At 43.5% G+C, this 23,176-nt stretch overlaps 1 protein-coding gene across 1 annotated transcript in view; it reads right to left on the bottom strand.

The window, feature by feature from the left end:
* LOC109522527 (arf-GAP with coiled-coil, ANK repeat and PH domain-containing protein 3) overlaps window positions 1–23,176 on the bottom strand; it is a 51,560-nt gene that overhangs the window by 7,848 nt on the left and 20,536 nt on the right. The window contains exons 2-19 of the mRNA XM_019881177.1: window positions 19,168–19,225; window positions 14,770–14,889; window positions 14,330–14,383; window positions 10,928–10,986; window positions 10,553–10,736; window positions 10,333–10,377; window positions 10,130–10,225; window positions 9,848–9,922; window positions 9,072–9,083; window positions 2,833–2,945; window positions 2,255–2,306; window positions 2,046–2,146; window positions 1,561–1,672; window positions 1,236–1,468; window positions 717–786; window positions 442–536; window positions 127–347; window positions 1–35 (exon numbers count right to left, since the gene is read on the bottom strand). Of these exons, the coding sequence (XP_019736736.1) occupies window positions 1–35; window positions 127–347; window positions 442–536; window positions 717–786; window positions 1,236–1,468; window positions 1,561–1,672; window positions 2,046–2,146; window positions 2,255–2,306; window positions 2,833–2,945; window positions 9,072–9,083; window positions 9,848–9,922; window positions 10,130–10,225; window positions 10,333–10,377; window positions 10,553–10,736; window positions 10,928–10,986; window positions 14,330–14,383; window positions 14,770–14,889; window positions 19,168–19,225 (1,735 nt within the window). The remainder of the gene's footprint in view (window positions 36–126; window positions 348–441; window positions 537–716; window positions 787–1,235; window positions 1,469–1,560; window positions 1,673–2,045; window positions 2,147–2,254; window positions 2,307–2,832; window positions 2,946–9,071; window positions 9,084–9,847; window positions 9,923–10,129; window positions 10,226–10,332; window positions 10,378–10,552; window positions 10,737–10,927; window positions 10,987–14,329; window positions 14,384–14,769; window positions 14,890–19,167; window positions 19,226–23,176) is intronic.

Raw genomic sequence — 23,176 nt, forward strand, 5'->3', positions numbered from 1 at the left:
GAAAAGGGAATCCCGGCGAACCTTGGCGGCAGCCGCTGCCAAAAGTTCACAAGAGTAATCGAGAGAGGTTGGTTCTGGAGCCGCTCATCATCACAAAACAGCCACGAGGCTTGTTGCCCCACTGACCTGCCGAGAGATTCGCAGGCGAGGCGCTGCCAGGTTCGTAGCGATGGTATTTCCTGCGGGCTTTGTTTGGCGCCCGAACTGAGCTGTTGTGTCGCTGGCACTTCTTCACGGTCCACGGTCGCGACTTCCTTTCACCTTCCACCAACGCCTCGCTCCCACTCATCTTCTTTAGGAAGCGCTTCTCCACATACTTGGACTTAATCCAGGCTTCTTTCTCCTGTCTGGAGTAACAAAGCACATTTAAAAAAAAAAACGTTCATTGTGACAGATAGGGAGTGAATGAGAGCATGGCTTGTGCAAGGCTCAAATGGCGACCTTGTGCTGGACGGTCTGGGCTTTTTCACCCCGAGCTCCTCGCAGGCTCCCTCATAAATTTGATTGATCACAGTGTTGCCTAATTCACACATCAGCTGAACACAAGAGCGGGAGAGATATGAGTTACAGAATGCTCCTAAAAAAATTGTAAGAACCTTCAATAATAGGAATCCCTGTTGTGTTTTAAATTCACATTGAAAGTTTCCAACTTTGAAAACTGCTGGAATTTTGTAACCTTGAGTGGGACGAACATTAGAAACAGAAGAACGGCTGACCTTGAGTAATTCCGGCTCCCATGAGTCAAGGGTCAGTGATCGCACTTTAGAGCAATGGACGCCGAGACTCCTGGAAAAAAAAAGTTAATGAGTATTTTTTTTGTCATTTATAAGTAAAAAAACTACACGTTCCTAGTCGTGAAAATGAAAGAAACGAAAGAGTCTGTTAAGCCCATCGGTGCAAGAATAACTTCCATTCTTCTAGTAAGACTTTCGAAACCAAAAATTTGGAGTGTGTCTGTGGAAGCTCTTCCACACTAAACTCATCAACTCATCATGTCTTTGTAGAGCGTGCTTTGAGTACTGGAAGCGTCATGCTGACACACACGCACACAAAAAAAGGATTTCAAGTTTTAGAACATATTATTCTATTATGTGACAGTTCATGGGTTCATGGTCTACGTATATGTGAATGGGCTGGCAACCAGTCCAGGGTGTACCCCTTCTAGCAAAATAAAATTTTTTTATTATGATGATAATAATAATGACAATCATAAGTCTTGTTGTAGGAAGGTGAACCTGTGGATCCCCGAGCACTCGATGCACAGCAGCACGCCGAGGTTGATGGAGGCCCAGCAAGGAGCGCTCTGGCCACAGTCGCAACACAATTCATTCCCCGGCAGGTTCTGCACCCTCTGGAGAAGTCCCTCGCCCCCTCCCCGGACTCCCTTCTCGGCCCTTTCGCCCCTGTCTCTGGGCTCGCTGGCTGAATCGATGCTGCTCGTGGAGGGCGAGGCCGTGCGATCCAGACGCTATGGAGACAAGGAATCACAGTTCAAACACGACGCATCGATATAATGAGCGTCGTCGGTAGTTAATGACAAGGTGTTTCCCCGAGTCATACCTCAATGTAGTAGTTGTCAGCGATGTCTTTGTAAGCTGAGGCGATGCTTGCCTGGACCGCTTGGATCCACGCCTGCCTCAGCTTCTCGGATTCAGCCTGTAGCATGCAGCTCCTACAAAGGTGATGGAAAGCAACTTTTCACATGCTACATCACTGAATTGGATAGTGCCGTTTCTTCAACAAACTGACTTTTAAGATTCGGTCATTAGGGGCATCGCTGATGATTTAGTCATTGGTTTGAATCACAAAGAGTCCTTTGTTGCGCAAGTGAGAGACTTAGACATGACATGAAATTTTTGAGGCAACGCGAGATGAGTCAGCAACCGCAGACAACGCTAAATTACTGTTGACAGCGACTTGCGATACAACTAATACGAGTAAGCCAATGAAGAAGGGAAATATATAGAAGTAAATGATAAGTTCTGAATCATTTTAAAGTACATTTTCTGTCCTTATTGGGCCACGTTGTACATAATTATACTTACTTGGTGGGTGAAACCACCTCGAAACAGAATCTCCTCTCGTTATCTTCACAGGGTTTGACGGAGCACAGCCTCAGGTCCTCCACGACCACAGTCAAAGAGTCCTGAGAAGAGGAGCGTCACAATCACTATTTTGGTGACAGATTAGGACCAAAACTTCATCACAAAACCTCACGCTATTGAACGAGATCATTCACAAAATCCAATTGTACCTTCAGTTTCTTTTGGTAGACCAGCTGGCTGTTCTGGATGGAAAACCATCGCCTTGCAGGGAGAGGGGGCATGAAGTTAGGCAATCTTTAGAACTTATAGTGAGGGAAAAATCACAGACGATCTCAATAATGACTGTAAAATCTACAGATAAAAATAAAGAGTTACAAAATTTGAAATACAGAACGGGGCATTATCAGACAGTTGACTGCTTCAGTATTGAAGTTACTGAACATCCAATATCAGTATTTTCAGTTCAGATTGTGTGAGGCAGACACAAATGTCTCCTTTGGCATTGCGTTTCCCAAATCTAGAATTGAGGAAAATGTTGAGCTTTATTGCATGGTCGATATGGAAAACGCATGATGACACAAATCTCACGTTAATCCACATAACATCTGTCATTTGTCTATAACATTGTTGTAGGTGTACCTCTGCAGAGGAGCGAACACTCTGACAATGAGAGCACCACTGCCACCTGCAGGAGTGACTGTGCAATTACATTTTATTCTAGTAATGAGGGGGCATCACATCACGCCCCGCTATTTGAGATGGACTGCCTTACAGTGTTCCACTTTACCTGTTCCAGGTCTTAAAAGCATTGCTGGCTCTCTTGAAGAGGTAGCCCTCCATCACCACACCATTGGGGGCATCCACATTGAACTCCAACTTGGGGTCATCGTAGGAAAAGTCCTGTGGAGACACGTTCCTTAAAAATCACTGCTGAAATATTGGAATCACGTTCCTGACTCATTTGTAAATGAGGAAGAGAAAAACAAAACGTAGTCATCCATTGGACGCTGAGCACAATTCAATGACGATTTCGAGAAGAGATAAGCTCACACGTGGAGTCTGTGTTTAGACAACAATTACACGCTAATGGTATATTAAGAGAGGACGTTGCGACTTTTGCGCCTATTTTCGACAGCGTCTCCATTGTGAGAGATGGGTGACTCAAATGAGGAGTGAGCAATCCGTTTAGGCGGCATTCCCATTGAGCAGAGCTGAATGCGAGGCCATCTGTTTCTCAGGTTACCTTTCCACATTGCGACACCGACTCTGCGCCTATTTATTTATCTCGTCACCCTTTCAGCTTCCGTCGACACAAAGCTGCAATTCTGCAGAAAGAGGATTAAATCTGGGAGCCACTTGCTCAACGAGGTGGATGACAAAAAGACGGAAAATGAGAACGATGACAAAGATAAGGCAGCTCCAAGGTCAGGTTTTCCTTTTGTTGAGGGGATTTATTGTACCATAAACAGTGGCGTCGCAAAAATTTTATTCTCAGTACAATGTGCCTATAGTAACAATAAAATTTTAAAATCCTCTTAATGTGAAGAGACTCCCTTCCATCACACATGCAGTTCTCTCCCTCTGCATGTTCAAGACCATGTCACACAGCCTTACCGATTTAAGCCTTACTATACAATGATTAGCCTATTTTGAGACTTGTATGACTCAGCTAAAAATGCTAAAAAGTGGACAGCATGCAGTCGACTACCTTCAGCCACTACCTTGAATGCTAATCCTCCATTCGTTTACACTTGAGAAATGGCAGTTTAGAAATTAGTGAGGTAATTCCTTGATTGTAGAATTTAAACCTTTTATCAGGCAACAGTTTAATTCAGTTTCGATTGTTTCTTTTACTAAACTTTTTTTAACTACAAACAAATCGTGTGACTTTTTTTAAATGTTATTCTTTTACTATCCATCTATTTTTCAATGCACGTTTCAATCAATTCAATTTTATTTTGTGAAACTACTTGACGAAACAAAATGGAGTAAATGCGGCATCACATTTTGTCTTGTGCAATTGCAGATTCAGAAGTTGTTTTTTTTTTTAAATAAATACAGATAAAGTTACAAGATTTGAATAACCCAATGCAATGGACAGCTAGGACATAGGCAGAAGAAAACAAGTCAACACAGATGTACCAATATTTACCACAAGTGTAGGTGAAGCAAGTGTCAACCGAACGAGTTTTGTAATTCTCCCACTCCCACTACACCAAGCTAAAGGAAATCACTTTCCTCACCAGTGGATAGCTCAACCGTCCGAGTATCTTCATCTTTACCACACTGACATCCAACAGCATGTTCAAAACAAGTTAAATGAAAGAAAATGAATGAATAAATGAATGTGGAGGAGAGAAGGGCATCTCCGCCATATCTCGCACGTCGTTAACAAGTGCAAAGCTCATCTATCGAGACTAATAGCAGCCCACTCATGCTGCATCTCCACTACCACGTGCTGGTCCGCACGCTGCCCCGCCTTGTGCAAGTGACACGGGTGCTCATTTCCATACAGCTGTGAGGTCCTGGTGCCCCCGTGACCCCGTCACGGCTGCCGGATCAAACGTTTCATCGCTCGGCCGCACCTCCCTTTGTCAAGCCTGCGGCGACATCCTCACTTTTATGGAGGAGTCGGCTTTCCATTGGCTTTCCATCTGTGGATGTGACAACTGTTCCTGCCTAATCAGGCTGACATTATGGCTCCCCCTGCACCGGCGTGGAGCCCCCGCTTCCCACCTTAAATCAGCCGCGACTTGAAGAACGCAGCACACAAGTGGCTCAAGGATTGTTATCGAACTTCTGCGAAGTTTGCTGATGAGCTGATCATTTGAATCCGGTGTCGAAGGCGGGAAATATTGGAAACGTGCATGACAGCGGATTTGGACACCCCGGGCCTAATCAGCCTAATGGCAAAACTGCATGTTATTTTTCAGTTATTCTCACAATATCAATACAAAAAAAACTAAACAAAACAACATGCTTGCTAAATAAGGTATTTTTTTTTTCTGTCTGAATTCTAAATCATCGAAATCCAGAAAGGTTGAATTGAGGCAACTGGACTCTTTCAAAATTAATTCAAGGCAATTATGCTACAAGGCTAGCAAGTTATTATTGTCGCTATTTGCAATGGTGAAAAACTGCTTTGTGGTGACTTAATTTAAACTACAAGTGATCGCATATATTTGTATTGGATCATTCAGTGTGCCTAACACTGCGGCCTCTGAGTGGATTTTTAGCCTTTCATATGCCTAAAATTACTTTCCGTCATTTTAATCCAAACACTTTTTTTTTTTGCAAACTGCCTCGCACTGGCAACAAAGTTAAAAAGCCGGAAAAATGGAGGTACGGCAAAGTTAGGCAACAATCCCCTAGGAGCCACAATGAAGTCACCGCTGCACAAAAGATGCCAGTGAAAGGACAGCAGGGAGGAGTTCATAACAAATGGGAGGAACAAGCAGCAAAAAAAAAAAAAAAAAAAGGGGGGGGGGGATAATATGAAGGCTATTTTCTTTTTGTCAGCATTCCCTCACCTGCCACCCCGTTTTCAACTGACATTGTACTTCAGCTCACTTCTTTTATACGCCACATCACAAAATAATAGCTTGAATCGAGTATTCACAAAGTCGGCTGTCTTGTGGCTTCCTGCAGGTTTCGCTTTATGGGGGCCAACATCTCATAATGGCTCATGGCGGACATTTTCTGCTGCTTTTCTTCCATTTCTTTTGGCAGATGTTAAACAATAGCTTGAATCGAGTCTTCACAAAGTCGGCTGTCTCGTAGCTTCCTGCAAGTTTCGCTTTACGGAGGCCAACGTCTCGTAATGGCTCATGGCGGACATTCTCTGCTGCTTTTCTTCCATTTCTTTTGGCAGATGTTTCTCCCGTATGAGTGTTTGAGGATGTGAAAGGAATTTTTGTCGCAGGCCACATTGTGGTTGAGAGCCTTTATCACCGTGAAACCAGATAAATGTTTCAAGGCGTCAGCGAGCACACACCAAAATGACTAAGCCTTGAAGAAAAATTGTTTGTTTGCACACTGTTCAATTCAGTGGAGGTTGGTTTGCGATAAGACCTCAATAATATTCAACCTGAAAGCAATTTGCCACATAAAAAAATTTGGGGGGGCCAGATCTGGCCCCTGGGCCTGGAGTTTGACACCTGTGTATCATCTGGACACGACGACTGAAAATAATGAACGCTGGTGTATTGAAAACAGGGGTAGTGGCTCAAATGCAAATTTATGAATTAAAAAAAAAAAAGTCACGTGTAATTATTTTTGAAACCATTTCTCATTGCTTAATTATGTCTTGGCACACAACATAGTCAGCCCAGCGCATCTTTGAAACAGCCGAGTGGGCGCGTCTGGCACATGGCAACTTCTTCACTGACCTATGAGGCACTTGGGATTGAGCCTCATTACCTCTTCCGCAAAACAAATGGCTGCATGGAAAAACCAGATTCTATCGCTCCGGCTTGCTGCATCTTCTAGACTTAAAAAAAAAAAACGTTATTTCTGTTGCAATGATCTTATCTGTGCGGTTTGTACGAGCGCCAGTGGAAAAGAAAAAAAAAAAAACATCAGACAAGGAAAGGGTACGGTACTCTGATATGTAGCTGACTTAAGCAGTTAGTGCAGCTCCACATTTCCTCGTATAAAAATGCCACTGGACCGTTGACTATAATTCACTTGCCCTTCCACTCACCCTCACACGCATATGTGCTAATACCATCTGTTGCGTTTGGCTAGGAGAAGAAGTGGGTTACGGCTAGACTGGTGCACAGTCACATCTCTCCAATCTCCAGTGACCTCCTGTCCTCTCGTCGGTGGCCCAGTATTTACTCAGCCCAAAACTACGGACCCAAATCAGAGTCAGGCCAGATGCGCTACTACTCAGAATAACAGTCCCATTCCGGCCTCTGACATAATCCCAATCTGTGAGGTTTATCGGGATTAGGCTTTGCATTATCGTTCACTCTGACAGCTCAGCTCGAAGCGGCTCTTTCGGCGGACAATCCGATTGATCACTTGGAAAAAAAAACAATAATATTAAGAAAATCAACAATCATGCATAACAATAACTAAGCCTGTAAACCAACAACAACCAACAATGAGGGGATTTAAACACTTTTCAATATGCGACGAGAAATAGCGTCTGTAACAAGAACTGCCACATTTTTAGAAGAACAGCGTAAAAGGAAAATGCTCCCCTGACACAATGGGCTCGGTTTTCAGAGCCAGCGCATCTACAGCTGGCAGAATCAGATTTTGGTGCCAGTGGAAGGCTCGCTGCGGATGTCTGCCGATTTGGCGGACTGGTCCATGCCAAGATGGGCGTTCCACTGCAGCAAACTTGGAGGGGTGCCTGGCGGAGTGACAATTTGGTGGCGGAAAGCCATGCTAGTCTAAGCCTCGGCGCAGGTTCAACCGCTGTTCTAAAGTGATTTCTGTGAAATTGGTCGATTGGGGGTGGGGCAGACAGATACTGAGCCCCACCAACATATTTAAGTTGCCAGCCGTTATTACCAGCTCATTCTGTGTTCAATTAATACACACTTATGTTTTTAGTTCCCACATCAAAGCAAGAGCAGTGACGATGCTCTTACTCGCGTCAGGATCATGGCGATTACGCATCGAGAATAGTGCCATGATGCCATGCCAGACTGGGAGTGCACCAAATTTAAAAGGAATGAGACGATCCCCCTTTGATTGATAGTGAGTGAAGTCAGCTGTAAACATGACTACAGTGCCCGTCCTCTGTTCGATCCGCCGGCCTGTGCTAACTTCTTTGTGGTGCAAAGTTGCGCTGCACGCAGTGCACGAAATGGAGCCTAAATATGTCTTTGTAAATGAAAGCTTTGATAATTCCAGTACCTCTGAATACAGCGATGAGAAACACAGCGATGTGCTGTGAGAGATCATTCGGGGCGCTGAAGGAAATGATCCAAGTTCAACTTAATTTGCCCCAAACATATTTATTATAATTAAAAAAAAATCAATGTTTGGCTATCTATGCCAGCAACATGTAACGACAGGCAGAACAATTAAATGCGCTTCCATTAGACGGCAGAAGGCACAATCCACCGGCTGTCAATTAAACAACAGGTTAAGTCATGGCTTTGTGCAGCTTTGTGTTCAATTAAATATGACATGTAACGACAGGCAGAACAATTAAATGCGCTTCCATTAGACGGCAGAAGGCACAATCCACCGGCTGTCAATTAAACAACAGGTTAAGTCATGGCTTTGTGCAGCTTTGTGTTCAATTAAATATGAGACGATCATCCTTTCAGTATTCATACTGTACATTTTGTTCCGTTTTGGCTTGGTGCGATTCTATTTTTCAAACATAAAATGGGTGTCTGGGCTCAACAAAAGTTGGGAAACACTTTCTTAATATAATATGGTTCCTATCAGTCACTTTGCCGTCATTGTTAGAGTTATAGGAAATGCAGTGTGTCAATAAAAATTGTCATCACAAAGACATAATTAAGTGTGTGTGTGTGTGTGTGTGTGTGTGTGTGTGTGTGTGTGTTGGTAGTTGTTAATCAATGCGGAACAGATTGAGTGAATGATCTATTCAGAGCAAGTTTATGGAGGGAGCCACCGTGTGATGACCATAAACCTGAATGAATGGGTTTGTTGCAGATGGTGTGTTTATGTCTGTGGTGGTGTGAGAGTGCGCAAGAGAGAAACACACACAGACACACACTCAACAACCAAAAGAGGTCGACAGGCCAAGCACACGCAGACATGCACACATGTTCGGTTAAATCCTGTTGCCAAACAATCATCATCCTAAAGACCGTTTCATTGGAAATGTTGTGACACAAAAGTACACAATCATCACATTGACTTATCTCAAATTCCCTCAGACACTCATGAAACGGTTGCACAAATGTAAGCACTAAAATGTCTTATCCATCTGTCTGAAACGTCTGAAGTGATTCATATCCCGATACACAAACACGGGGCCCCCCCGCATGGTCCGAGTCGGATGTGTTTAGTGTGTGGGCAAAACAAACTCACCTGCATCAGAGTCTGAAGAAGAATGGGACCGGTTGAAGGCAAAGGGAGAGAAACACACACATTGCATTAGATTACATTTAGATTTTTTTACACACCGAAATTATCATTTTAAAACACTCCTGCAACTGCCATAAAGTTTGCCTATGGCATACCGAAGAACAAAGTGGCAGGTTTTCCACGTGGATCATGTAAAATGTTCACAATGTAATGGGAGAATGTCTCCTGCTTTTGTGTTGAGCAGCGTTGTTGTTTGAGCTCAGACGAAGGCCAGAAGCAGCCATGTTCACCAAATCTGGCAAGAGGTTGCCTTCACTTGGCAGCTAATTTGATCAGAGGGATGCGCTAAGTCAGGCAGAAAAACACAACAGTGGTTGGCATCTCCTGGTCCAACAGATGGATTATCTTTGTGAGGCATCGCAAAGCAAAGAAGGGCTTTTATTCGGCAGCCTCGCCCATAAAATACATCAAACCACCACCGTGTGATCCGCTTTTATGTTTCGAGTTGACCAATGAGTTGAAAAAGAACAAATGGGATGGAAATGCAGCACGCGGGGAAACGATGAGGAAAGAGATCCAGACCGAATAATGTCTGACGTCACTTAATCTTATGCTTTAAGCCCTAAATACTTAATAAATGTAATCATACTTGAACTGTATTTAAACACACATCTTGTGACCATATTTAACAGAAAAATCAGCAAATCACATTGAAATGATAACATTAACAACAATTGGATATGAGGCAGCAGGAAGTTGAAAACGTGTTCTTCTCTCACCCTTTGCTGGATGAGGGCATGCTTATGCTCCAACTCCCTCTTCTCCACTGCTGAGTCGATGACGAGCTGATCCAGCTGCACAAAGCAAGAGTAGAAGCGGAGCAAATCAGACCGTGGTCCATGGAAATGGGAGCCACATTAATGGTGAAACTTGAAAGAACTAGCAGATGCTCTGACATCTGGAGGGAGCAGATTAAAACCAGTCATAGAGGCAGGCTGGCTAAAGCAAAGGAGTTCTGTTTATTTGGCATGTGGATGGTGTGCGCATTTGGTTTTGCTCACCTGGGCAGCCAACTTTTTCATGTAGGGGTCAATCTCATCCAGAATGTTGAAACCTTGTTGGAAAAGAGTGTACTGCGCACGCATGAAAGACAGCATCTGCGGGTTGAGAAGCATTCTGTTGTCATTTCCGGAAACATGTACATTGGAGGAGTTGTACCGGTATGCTCATTTGAAACTGAGGGAGATAAATGTGAGTTTCTCACCGCATCCAGGATTTCAAACTTCTTTCTGGCCTGAAGCACATTAATCTGTCAAGAAAAGAACACAGCACTTTAATTAATGCAGCTCATTTAATTTAACAGTTTCTTTTTTTTTGCCACAATTAAAACGGTGACAGAGATTCATGAATTGAGGTTGAGCAGCTGTGGAGCATTAGCGCTCCCTTGTGGACACTTTTGGTATGCCAGCGTGCATGTGGCCCACCTGCAGGACGTAGTCCAGGGCAAGGTGCCTAAAGGCTTTGCGGCTGAGGACGAGAGCTTGCGTGGCCTCCTCCGCCTCGTGGACCTTGTTCCTGGGGGCCTGGGCGTTCTTCACCTGAGCCAGCTCCATGTCCTCTCGCACGCGATCAAACTGCTTCTTGGTATCCTTGAACTTGCGCACGTCACTTTTGGGGAAACATGGCACACTTGAGTCGTTGGGGGCTTAGAGTTTCACTTTCATAAGGTGTCACCCATGCATTTTTCGTATCGTTTATCCTCCTTGTTAAACTTAAAACACATGGAAATGTACTATATGCATCATTTAGGTCAAGAAGGAAGGTCCGAAAGACAAAAATCCAATCTATAGAAGACTTACTCTTTAATGAAAGCATGAAGCTGCTGCTTGATTGACCTCTGAGCCTGGTCGAACAAAATCTGTGGAAAGACAAGACAGAGAAGGAAACGATCATCTACACAAGCCAATGACATGATTCCACCTCAATAATAATTACTTCTCCAAGTACTATCATAATGACTAAATACAGTAAAATTATCCACCTGTTGCCAGTTACAAAAAAAAGAGCAGTAGATTTGTGTTCAAATAAACTGGCCCAAACCGCACATTTATTTGTGAGTAACTTGAGACAAGACAGTCATTATTTTAGTATTCATACATTTTTTTCTCTCTTTTTTTTTTTTATGCATTGAGATTTTTATCGTGTAAATCATGTTTGGGGTTTTTTTCCCGGTTGGGAAACACTGCAATATATTTATACTGTCTTGGTATCTGCAGCCAACACTCAACAACGTCATGAGGTGGTTACAGTACAAGCTGTAGTTTATCGGTCTACCACAAGATGGCGATCTAAACTTATAGCCCTTGGAAGTGACGATGCATGTTTCGTGGGAGGAAACGTGAAGAAGATGAAGGCACATCGATAGACAACGGGAGATTTCAAACACGTGTCAGACGTGTGCGTGTGTGTGTGTGTGTGTGTGTGTGTGTGTGTGTGTGTGTGTGTGTGTGTGTGTGTGTGTGTGTGTGTGCGCAAGCGGTCCAGACGAGTAACAGACAGATGTTTGCATCACACTAAGGTGTTTCCCTTATGTTTAAGATGAATGAAGGAGCAAAATATTAGATGGCGAGCCTCTCAGGATAAAGCAGTGCAGTTGTTCACATCTACAAGAACAAGCATATCGTTGAAGTAATACAGTACTGTACTCCCATGACAGTGCCAATCACACCAAGGCGTTATTATCTTAAAAGTTGCACTTGTATTGGATTCCATTACATTGCGCAAGTGTACTTAGTATTGCGGCTGGTGAATTTAAGTCTTAATATAATACTAATACTCCTCCCTGTTAGATTTAGTGGAATTCCACATCACATCCATGGACAAGATCAGCACAATATCATTAGAAATGCTGATTACAGTTTAGTCCTCATGAAAAATCAAAACACTAACCATGATAACTGCAGAGAGAAATGTTGCAAATGGTGGGAAAACACCATTACTGGGTGACTGTTGCAATGGACAACGCAGTCAACAAGCTAAGCTTTATGTGTTGGGGCGGTTGGAAGCGCTTGACAAAACAACCTCTGTTTACCAAATAAGACCCCATTTTACGTGTTGTCCTGGATCGCTTGTGTTAACTTCAAATGTCTCTTCCTGTTTTTCTCACGGAGGTCAGCAAATAGGTTGTTATTCTATTGTCTGGCAATATAAATTCAAGCGAAAGGACGATTAGTGCCGTGATGGGAATGCTTGGTACTTTCCACAGTGGTGAGGTTGCCAGCCCACTCAGAAATCTAAAGCAGCTACATCGGGCCACTAATCCAAAAGTTCCACCCAAACCTGTTTTGGATTATGGTGTCCTGCTGGGCGTGACCCCCACATATCGTCATGTGAATTCGCGTTGACTCAAAACACTCGTGTCACGTTCAGAGACCCTCCCTGCTTATTTCTGCGGACGACGGGCAGCGGTCCAAGGATACGCAACAGCTGCTGACAAGCAAATACCATCTGTTCAAATAGACAAATAAGTAGAATTCATAAAGTTTTTTTGAGGGGGTTGGCGGGGGGGAAATAACTACGAAAATTCAGTCAGTTCCTCAACTTCTACAAAAAAAGGGCAAAAAGGATCAACCACAAAGTCGGCCATCTGGATCGTACTTAAAGTCACTCATCTTTGCAGTAAAAAAAATAAAAAATTAAAACACAGTGAGGTTAATTCCAAACAGTAGAGATCACCCTCGTGGGTTAATAATATGTTACCACAAAATATTGATAAATATGCTTTCAAGATAGATTTGACAAACAACCATTAAACCCGTTTCACGCTTCAACTAAAGTTTGACTATTCATCAGATATCTACAAAACATATCAAGTCCAGCTGTTACATGTTAACTAAGAGGGCGTGCCGTAGCGTGATTCGAGGGTCTTGAAAACGACGATCAGTGTACTTTTGACACCACCAACCGAATTAAATCCAATGTTACAGTAAACAGAAAGAGCGATTAAATCTGAGCGATTAAATCTAACTGAGCTGATGGATCCTCTTGTGTTCAGCGCACATTGAGTTGATTTGAAAAGCCTAGAGAGGTCAAACTGGATTGACCCTTAGGGAGCGAAGGAAATTGAGTCAAAGAGAAGAGAGATACAGTGGGACAAACGTAAGACAATCATTTTCTTGTCACTGTTACACTGTTACTGAAGTTTGGGTTTTTGAGTTTAGCTAGCAACAGTACGCTAAAATCAGAAGCTCCCAAGGACAGAACAATGTCACTAATTCAAGGGGTAACAAAGAGCACACGAGATGCGGAAGTGCATTAGTAAATGAGAAGAAAAAAGCAGAAGATAAAAGCCTCCCGCAGGATTAAAACAACATAAAAAAAAGTGAAGCTCGTGAATGCAAGTAGCCGTATGCCGAGCCACATACAAGGCATTGTCATTGTTATCAACAATTCAGATCAATCGGCATATCTGGTTCCTATCCTATCCTCTGCAACGTTTGTTGGGCATGTGAATTCCGCATTTTATCAAGGTCAACGACAGAGGATGATGACAATCTGTCATCCAAGTAATTCTTGTAACTGCATTTTCAATGGTAAATGGGCTTTACGCTGTTACCACATTCACCTACTGATGACGCAGCATCAGGAGCAACTGGGGGTTTAGCATCTTGCCCAAGGACACTTGGGACATGATGGCAATGGCCGGGGATCGAGCCACCAATATCTGGTTTGGGAAACCACCACTCTAACACTGAGTCATGCCGCCCCATACGCAAGAAATAGGTAACGCCATTACTGTATCCCAAATCCCCACAAAGACATATTTCTTCCGTCCTGACCCCTGAGTCAAACCAAAAAGTCCAGAATATGATTGTGTGCGTGTGTTTTAAAGCATGTGTGTGCAATAGTTACATTTTAGTGATGTTACACAACGAGTGAAACATGTGGTTTGAATCAGACACATGTATGCGCACACATATCCACTGTCACTGAATAAGATCACAACTACAACTTTGTGTGTGTGTGTATGTGTGTGTGTCTGTGTGTGTGTGTGCATAAAGTGTTTTAAGCAGAAGTGGATGTCTCGGCATGTATAGAGGACATGGACATGTGTCCCTCTGTACTGGTTGCCCTTTTGGGGATCGGAGACAAAACGCTGCTTCGTGTTTATCATTCCTACTTTGGGTGCAATATTATATGAATGTTGAGAGTTAAGCTTAGTATATGGCTGAAGCATGTTGAAATTGAAATTCAGTTCTCACCATATGGTAGTTGACGATCTCCTGGAGGCTTTCGCCGCATTTTTCAAGGCAATCCTGCATACACAAGCACATTCCCGCATTTTACTGTACAGTGTACGAAGCAAGTAACTGATTTAAGGCTCACGGCAGCGATAAGGCTAAAGTCATCGAAGCACCCCCGACCCTTCAAATGTTTTCCTAAAACGGAGGCGCCGTTTTTCAGCCATGGAAGCACGAACATCTCTCGTCCGTATGCGGTTGCGTGTCACGCTTACGACAGCTGGACGGCTCCTTGTCTAGACAATATTGTTTATGGAGCTCTGCTTGTTTGATTCATGTGGGGAACCGCCGGAATGTCCTGTTTGAGTCAGACAGATGAGAAGGTGACCCCGACCTACATTCGGAGTTTGTATGTTTGTGTGTGTCCGACATGGCAACAGAAGCGACGTGTGCTCACTCACCGATACCATCTCTTCTTTCTTGCACTGCTGAGACAGGTCTTTGATGCCGTTGACAAAGAGCTTGTTGGCGCTGACGTAGGCCCTGCCGGCCTCGATCATCCCGCTGCACAGCTTCACCAGCTGAGGGGAGCAAATCCAAAAGAAAACACCAAGGATGCATTCTATTTAAAAAATTCCCCGCTTTACACAATGCAACACAGGGATGATAATAATAGTCGCACTGGTTACATAAATCAAACAAAGCTTAGGTAGACTGACAGTTACAAAGAAAACCCACACCTGTGTTGAGGCCAGTGCAGAAAAAGACTCTGGCGCAACCCAAATCACATAGCGTCACTGTTGGCCAGCATTTCATTTATTCATTTTTTTTCTCACAAATCTAGACGGTTGGTCTCAACATAGGTGTCAAACTCAAGGCCCGGGGGCCAGATCCGGCCCACCACATCATTTTATGTGGCCCCCGAAAGAAGATCATGCATGTCAAATGGCATTATTCTTGCTAAAAAAATGTACCCACATGTCAAATAGTGATGTGTAATAAATGACGTTGAAATTTTGCAATAATTTTGTGACCTATAAAAGGAAGAATGTGACAATGCGATTAAACGTTTTTGTGGTTTCACTGTCATAACGGCCCTCCCAGGGAAGACGTAACTGAAAAGTGGCCCGTGACAAAAATGAATTTGACACCCCTGGTCCAGAATGTTATGTTTGCAATCCACACATGGGTATGTTATTTGTTTTCAAGCAATTGACTCAAGATGGCGCTATTACATACAAGGGATGCCGACATTAACTGGTTTGCGCAGTGGTGCAAGAATGCATCGTCACATGGCACAACTGAATCCTTTTTCTTCTAGGTACCGGCATATATTTACATTACACACACATTTCACACGAATGGCATTTTTAGCCCGTTGCACAATAGTGAGGGATGATCGTCTTAAGTGTAAACAGCCCATACTCAACATCCTGCACATTCCATCTGACATTCTTTGAAGGCACTCACTTGTGCTTGTCATTTGAAGGACGGACACTGGCCAAAGAAACACTCGTAAATATTTACAAGCGTACTGGGTCACTCAAGTTGTTTCTTTGCCAACTCATTTTTTTCACTCCAAAGTGGGTTTTTTTTCCCTTCATTGTGGAATTCATATCCGGCAAACTGAACAGATAGTATGAGTTACTTTATCTAGATTGTTTGGTTTTAATAATATACTGCGAAAAGAAAAATAAAGGAAACACTTAAACAGCACAACGTAACTCCAAGTGTTCCCTTTATTTTATTTTTTTGGAGCAGTTTGTTTTCACTTTTTTTAACTCCCTAATTATTACAATGTTGAGGCTGAACAAAAGCAAAACTTAAGTGAAGTTACATGTTGACTATGATTTATTTCTTCAAGCAACAGAAGGCATTACATGTACTCATTTAAGCACGGTAATGTGACTTTTGACAAATACCAGAAATAATGTCATGGGTTTTTTTTGTTGGTTTTATTTGAAGGGGGTTGGAGAGGCAAAAAAAAAAGAAGGAAAAAAAAAAGGAACCCTCCCAACAAAAGCTGTCGATTAGGTAATTCCAGACTAGGAATTCAGGCAGTAAAGTAACTCAGCAAAATTTTCCCATCACATGCTAAGTCGCAAAGAAGTGAGCCGTCTTTGAGGGTGTAAACATGTAAATTATGGGGTGCAGACAGCTCAAGAGTGCTGTGTGAAAATGATGCATTCCCACTTTGTGGATAATATGACGCGCCAGAATGGCACCGTCTTCAGCACTTGGAAAGAGTGCGTTGCCGGGAACTTGACATCTATGCAGAAGAGGGAGTCAATAAAACCTTTTAATCATCTCATTTCATGCAAAAGCTCGTCAGCATCAGGCAATGCCTAATGTGCTGTAGTTTCGTGGCTGCTCACAGAGAAGTAAGCAATGGCCAGTCATGGAATTACTGGTAAGATACCATGTAAGTCGGAATGCCTAATTAGCCCTTACATGTATATGCATAAGCCAAGTGAGCATCAGACATAAAGCATTAAAATTAAATGTACACTGGTCGTTGCTTATGTCTGAATCCACACAACAGCGATTCCTGGCCTGCTCTTTCACAACATATCTGTCAGTGAGGTGGCTGACGGGGGGGCAAGTGATCTCATCGTGTGCTGCACTGAGCCCCCGAGGTCTGAGCATGGCCATTACAGGCACATATATGTGTCAGCTTGTCAACAAATGGGCCGAAAGAACCACAGGGGCTCCACTTGGGAGTCACATTGCTACATCTGCTCAAATAAGACCAAATAGGTTGGGTTAATTGACCGGAAAAAAAAAAAATGCATACAGTGAACCCCTGGGTATTTGCTGTTTATTGTTCGCCATTTCTCCTATTTGTGAATTTTTCTGGAACCTATCCACTGTCATACAAGAATTTTTTAAAACTCATCTATTTGCTGATTCTGTGCTCAGGTCAAAGCCTTGTCTCAAATAACAGCAGTGCTTTGGCGACATATGGCGGCATCCATATGCACTTGCAAAGCTTTAATGGGCGGGCAGTTACTCACATATTTGGCGTTTCGTGACAGGGTTTGGTCCCCCCCACGCGCGAACAGAACATTGCACAAAAACTAGAGGCTGATCGTTCTTGAGGAGCACGATTGAGAACTTCCATAACACTTAAAGGATCACGGGACAAGTTTGTAAGAGAATCACTGCTGTGCTTTAAATACAAAGTACATGTTGCAAAGAAAGGCAGGACGGTGGACCAAGTGGTTAGCGCGGTGGTGAGAGTTCTACAGGATTTCTCCATTCATGAAGACTCTAAAGCAGGGTGTCAAACTCGTTTTTTTTTTGTCGCGGGCCACTTCGGAGTTATGGCTTCCCTCGGAAACTGGTGCAAAATCTCAACGTTATTTATTACGCACGACAATTTGACATTTCGGTACAGATTTCAGCAAGAATCATGATAGTTGACACACATGATTTGCTCCCGCGAGCCACACAAAATGACGTGGGGGGCCGGAACTGGCCCCCGGGCCTTGACTTTGAAACCTGTGCTCTAACGTGTTCATAGGTGTGAATGAGGGTGTGAAGTGTTGTTCATCGACAGTGTATTTGTATATTTTTCTCATTTAGATTTTTGTGCTGTCAGAATACCCCCTCAGGCAGTGTGAGGACATCCCGTCAAAGCAGTGCCAGGACCCCCTGCTGCCAGAACAAATGACCGGAATGGACCCCCGCACCCCACCCCACCCCCGGCCCCAATGGTGACTCGGATCATCATTCAAAGTTCAACAGAAGGTCCCAAGGTACTTGGAGGGTCATTTTTGTGAGTGAGCGGATGGGAATGTGTGACCCACCAGCCTGCTAATTTAATTGCAGAACCATTGATGACCCTGAGGTTAACTGCACACTTTATCTCAAAGACCAAATTCAAAGTCGGGACTCACAAGAACTGCGACACTATTTAGCAGTCCAACTCGAGCATTAGTGCGCCTCTTACTCGGGATCGAATGAATTAAGATGTTTGGTCGTCAACTCTAATGTGCTTAAAGTTGAGCTTAAGTTAATAAAAAAATTAATAACATGGTGGTGGGTGAGAACAGAGATTCGCCTCGCTAGCTTCCGCTTTTCTGACTGCCACTCGTCTTAAAAAAAAAGTCATACCAGCGGTCGGACTTTTGGCTGCTCCACAGATCAAGAGAGTGTATAAACCCCACAAAAGGCTGCATTTTGCGCCAGAAGGCTGTAGTTTGTTATTATTTAAACACAAATAAGAGATGAATAAAGTTACGTTCCTCTGTTGACAAATCGTAGCGCCAAATATGGCATCATACTAAATTACCATGAGAGCACACTCAGGGTGTAATGTAGTTAATACATTCGGACTCAGAAAAATGTCTTTGCTTATCTAAAAGAGGCATTACCTCAGCTCGGAGACACCCAGGGGACAATTAACCGCGTACATTCACTTTACATCGAGCACTATATTATATTAATCAAGCAAGACAATAATGCACGAGGGCATGTCCTCTGCATGTCAAGTTTGCTTTTAACCAATCCAACAATTATTTATGACGATGGCTACACATCTATATATTAATAAACATTCTATTCTGGCGTATTGTTAAATCACTGACACGGACAGAAAATGGCAACAGAGTAACAGCGGGCGACTGCGAATGTTTCTATGCTGCACTCGGTGTTGTTTGGCTATGCACGAGCCAATTGGACGGAGCAGTGCACATCTGGTTTTAATTGGCTGATACAAAGAAAAGCAATTAGAGCTCACACATCATCTAAGCACTGATGGCAGTTTTTCAGGGGAACATTAGGATTCAGTCAGACAAAAACATATTTGTTTTAGTAATCCGGTACAGTGGAGGGGGGAAAAAAAAAAGAAGACATACCTTGTCCAGCTTTGCCTCGATCTCCACCACGTCTGTCTCCACATCGTCAATGCCGGCCCTAAGACAAGAATAAACAAAAGTCAGCGAAATAATGATAGACTTGCACACACACGCACAAGCGTGTTTTGTTTTTTTGTCAAACGATCAAAGTAGAGCTCTGAGGCGGTCAAACCTCAAAATGTGACATTCCAGATGTGTTTGAGTGATCAATTAATTGGTTAAGAGCTGTCTATGTACACACACACACAAAAAAAAATGGTGTTGAATTGACAGAATTTATGGTGAAGCTGCCCGATGACGGCGCCGTTTGCTGTTTTAGCCAACCTCGTAGCATCGACAGTATTTCAACCCGGTTGCAACCAGACACCATCCATTACAGTTGCGCAGACTTGCGCGTTAATCCCAATGATGAAGATAAGTGGCCATGGCCCAGCTGTAAAATCAATGAATGACATCATGCGGAATTAAAGATCCTCATTTCGGCGCTCATAAAGTAAACACAAAGGCAGCAGGAACAGGAACGGGGGTTTTCATTCGGAGTCAGCATCTAGTATTTCATGGATAAGAGCACCCCAGAATGCAACAAGTCAGAAAGCATTCCGATTGTAGCCTAACGCACGCAAACATCAAAAAGGTCTAAAAAAAAAAAATCTAGAAAATAAAAATATCAACATTATTCAAAATGTGCTACGGTTTATGTGAATTCCACAATGGCAACATCTGCTGGAGCTTATTTGGATTGGATCCAGCCATAGTTCAGCGTCACACCCCGCACGGGCTGCTGGAACGAGCCCCTCATAACACCAAACCCTCCAAGGATGGCGATGACCTCATCATGAAATGGCAAAGCCAGCCTCGTCTGCGACACGATCACACCGGGGCGACGCCCTGATTGCGGAGCTGACCTGCGGAACTGGAAAAAGAACACACTCGACCGCACTCGTCGCCGCTCCAATTTCAAGTTCCATTCAATGTCTCGCTCTAATTCGGAACGATTCCAGAAGAAGAAAGCTGGAATGCTTGCACACCTGCTCCAGAGAAGAATACTCACAAAGTTCCTTTCTGTTCCCGGACTTTTGAATTAATCGCTTGGCGATGCACAGGCACACTCAGCGAGAAAACAAATGTGTTTATCCAATTTGCTTCAGAACAACATGCTCCTACCACAGCGGGGCGAGCATGTGTGTGGTCTGCGCAGGAGGTCCGTTGTGTGTGTGTGTGTGTGTGTGTGTCAGTCTGTGCACGTTTTTACACTTGACTACTGTTGAGGATATGCACAGTCTACCATCAAACCAACCCTCACTTGCGGCTCTTCACTCAAGCAGGGAATCAAACACATCTGCGTGGTGTTCCGTTTTCGCTCGCAGCAGACACGTCCAATGTCAAACAGCTATTCGGTGTGGGGGTCCATAATCTCATTAAATCAAGTATCACGCATGCCGCACTGGCAATGAGACGTGCGCTGGAGGTGGCGGCCAATAGCTTGAAAGACGAGGCGGATGCAGGCATCCTTCAATGTGGTTTGCGTTCCAGCTGCGATGTAACCGTTTCAACGCTTGGTGGACACGGAATCGAACCCTGCACCTCTGCACCGTGAGGTGGACGTGCGAGCCACCGTGCCGCCCTACGAGAGACGTGGAATTTAAATCAGGAGAACAAATAACTCTCCAGCATGATCATGAATGATGCTAAACCAGAATGGGGTGGACCAATATCAAAAATAGTTTCGACAGAGGTAATAATGGTCAGTTTAAACCCTTTCCCCTCCCTCCTCTGCTTTAATACATGTGATGCCCCAGTTACTTCCGAATAAATGTAGAGTGGCTTTCAGAGCAAAAGCCTCGAAGCAATTCAGCATTGACCAAAATAGAATTCGGGATTGGCAGAACGAAATTGAAAATTACGATCTGGTGAGAAAGAAAATGACAAACAGAGGATTTAAGATAAGCAGTTTTTAAATATTTTTGTTAATAAGCATGTTTTGAAATATATCTTTTTTTTTTCAAAGTATCCTAATTTATTTGTGTGAAAACATACATGCCTCAATCGATCCATTTTCTATGCTGATGATTGTGTTCAGGGTGTGGGGAGATGAAACCTATTTCACTACTTTACTGCTTATTTCAGGTATCTTTTTTTTTTTGTCAATTATTTGGGTCATCAACAATAATGTGATTTTTTTTCAGCACACTGCTTTTTTTTCCTCAACAAACAAAAATAAATGATTAAAAATAGAACTCACCATTATGCTAAATGTAGTTGTTAGCGGTTAGTAGGAGGCCCGCACGTTTTACTCTTCAACGAGCTAGCCGGTCACGTGTTTCATAGCATCGCATATTTTAAGACAGGACAACTATAATCAGACTCCCAAAATTATTATTTTTTTTTTTTTTACTTGCTGTTTCTATTTCACTTTGAAGAGGCTTGCATGTTTTGCAAGTGACCGTGCTACCAGTCTCATTTTTCACAAAATATTATCGTCCACTGATGACAGCAGTCGGCCAAGTCGGGAGTCCTCTGCAAATTGACCAATCAGAAGACGAGATGCCAAGATTGCGTGATTAGCACTTCCTTGACTTGTAGCTTCAAACTCATCAACTAGTTGACGAATCGGTTCAACTCTGACCCTGAACGTGTCGCTTGTCAACCATACGGCACGAATAGAAAAACAACCATTCATACTCAGTGTTCACGCTGTCACTATCAGCGTGTGGACGGACTGTATAAGGAATTAACTGAAGCTTGTAATAACGATGATGCAGCTAACCAGCCCAGTCAGAACAGGGAGGGGGGGAGATGGGCACATGCTTGTTGCCATTGGTAACATACAGTAGAAGGTCTAACATTATCGGCAATGGGGGAGGGGAGCTTCATGTGCCCTCGCGCCACATGCACACTCATCAGAGCCAACAACCAATTCATAGTCTATTCTGGTCCTGTCACTCTGTGTGTGACCTCCTCCTCCTCCTCCATGACCCTTGCGTGGAGATCTTCCTGCATCTCTTCACATTAGTGTAACCACGTGCGCGCGCGCGCACACACACACACACACACACACACACACACACACACACACACACACACACACACACACACACACACACAGAGCACGTCTTGCCATCTACACACCGAGTCCGCTGTGTCTTGCAGACTCGATGTGTCACACGGCATCCTATCCACATCAGCATCAGATCAAGGGCGAGGGGGGGGGGGCAGGAACAACAGGGCCTCTGATACCAGTCAAGCTTGGGCCCGGCGGCAAAAATACTCGCATGCAGCAGGGCATCAGCCATGAATGAGATGAAATGGTTTGTGTCTGTTACACATTGACGGACTGGACGCATGTTAAAACAAAGAGACGACCAAAAAAAAAACCCCCAAAAAAACACTTAGTCCAAACAGAAATGCAGTATTTCCATCCGGCTTCAAACACAAGTCCAGCAGTGCGTATGCATATATTTGTTTAGTGATAAAGCTCACTGTGTTCGCAACAGTTGGATATATATAATCCCTACATTTTTAATCTGTCAGTATTTGTGATCTGACTCAGCAGATCAAGCCATGATGGGCAATGACCCATTTTATTTATTTGACAGACATCAGGTGGATGAGAGCACTTGCTATTACCCCCGTACACACACGCACACAGACAGAAAAATGGTTCACAGGCACAATATGAGAGATGAGGCCCACACAAGACCCACAATATCGAATTTGTTGACGTCTCCAATGTTTTCATGTCTCAGAGGATCAATGAACTGTCAGATTTTGGAAAGATGACTGCCGGGCTGGTTGAACTGATGAAGAAAAAAAACAAACAAAAAACTGAAAAATACAAACTTTTGCCGAGCATTTGCAAGCAGTTGGTGATAGAGTGTTTTATTTTCATGTAGTGTCATTTCTCAAGACAAAAAAAACCCCAGTTTCTCTCTCTCTCACGCACACACACACACACACACACACACACACACACACACACACACACACACACACACACACACACACACCC

This window comes from Hippocampus comes, unplaced genomic scaffold (assembly GCF_001891065.2).
Source record: "Hippocampus comes isolate QL1 unplaced genomic scaffold, H_comes_QL1_v1.1 scaffold68, whole genome shotgun sequence".
Taxonomy (NCBI): Eukaryota; Metazoa; Chordata; class Actinopteri; order Syngnathiformes; family Syngnathidae; genus Hippocampus; species Hippocampus comes.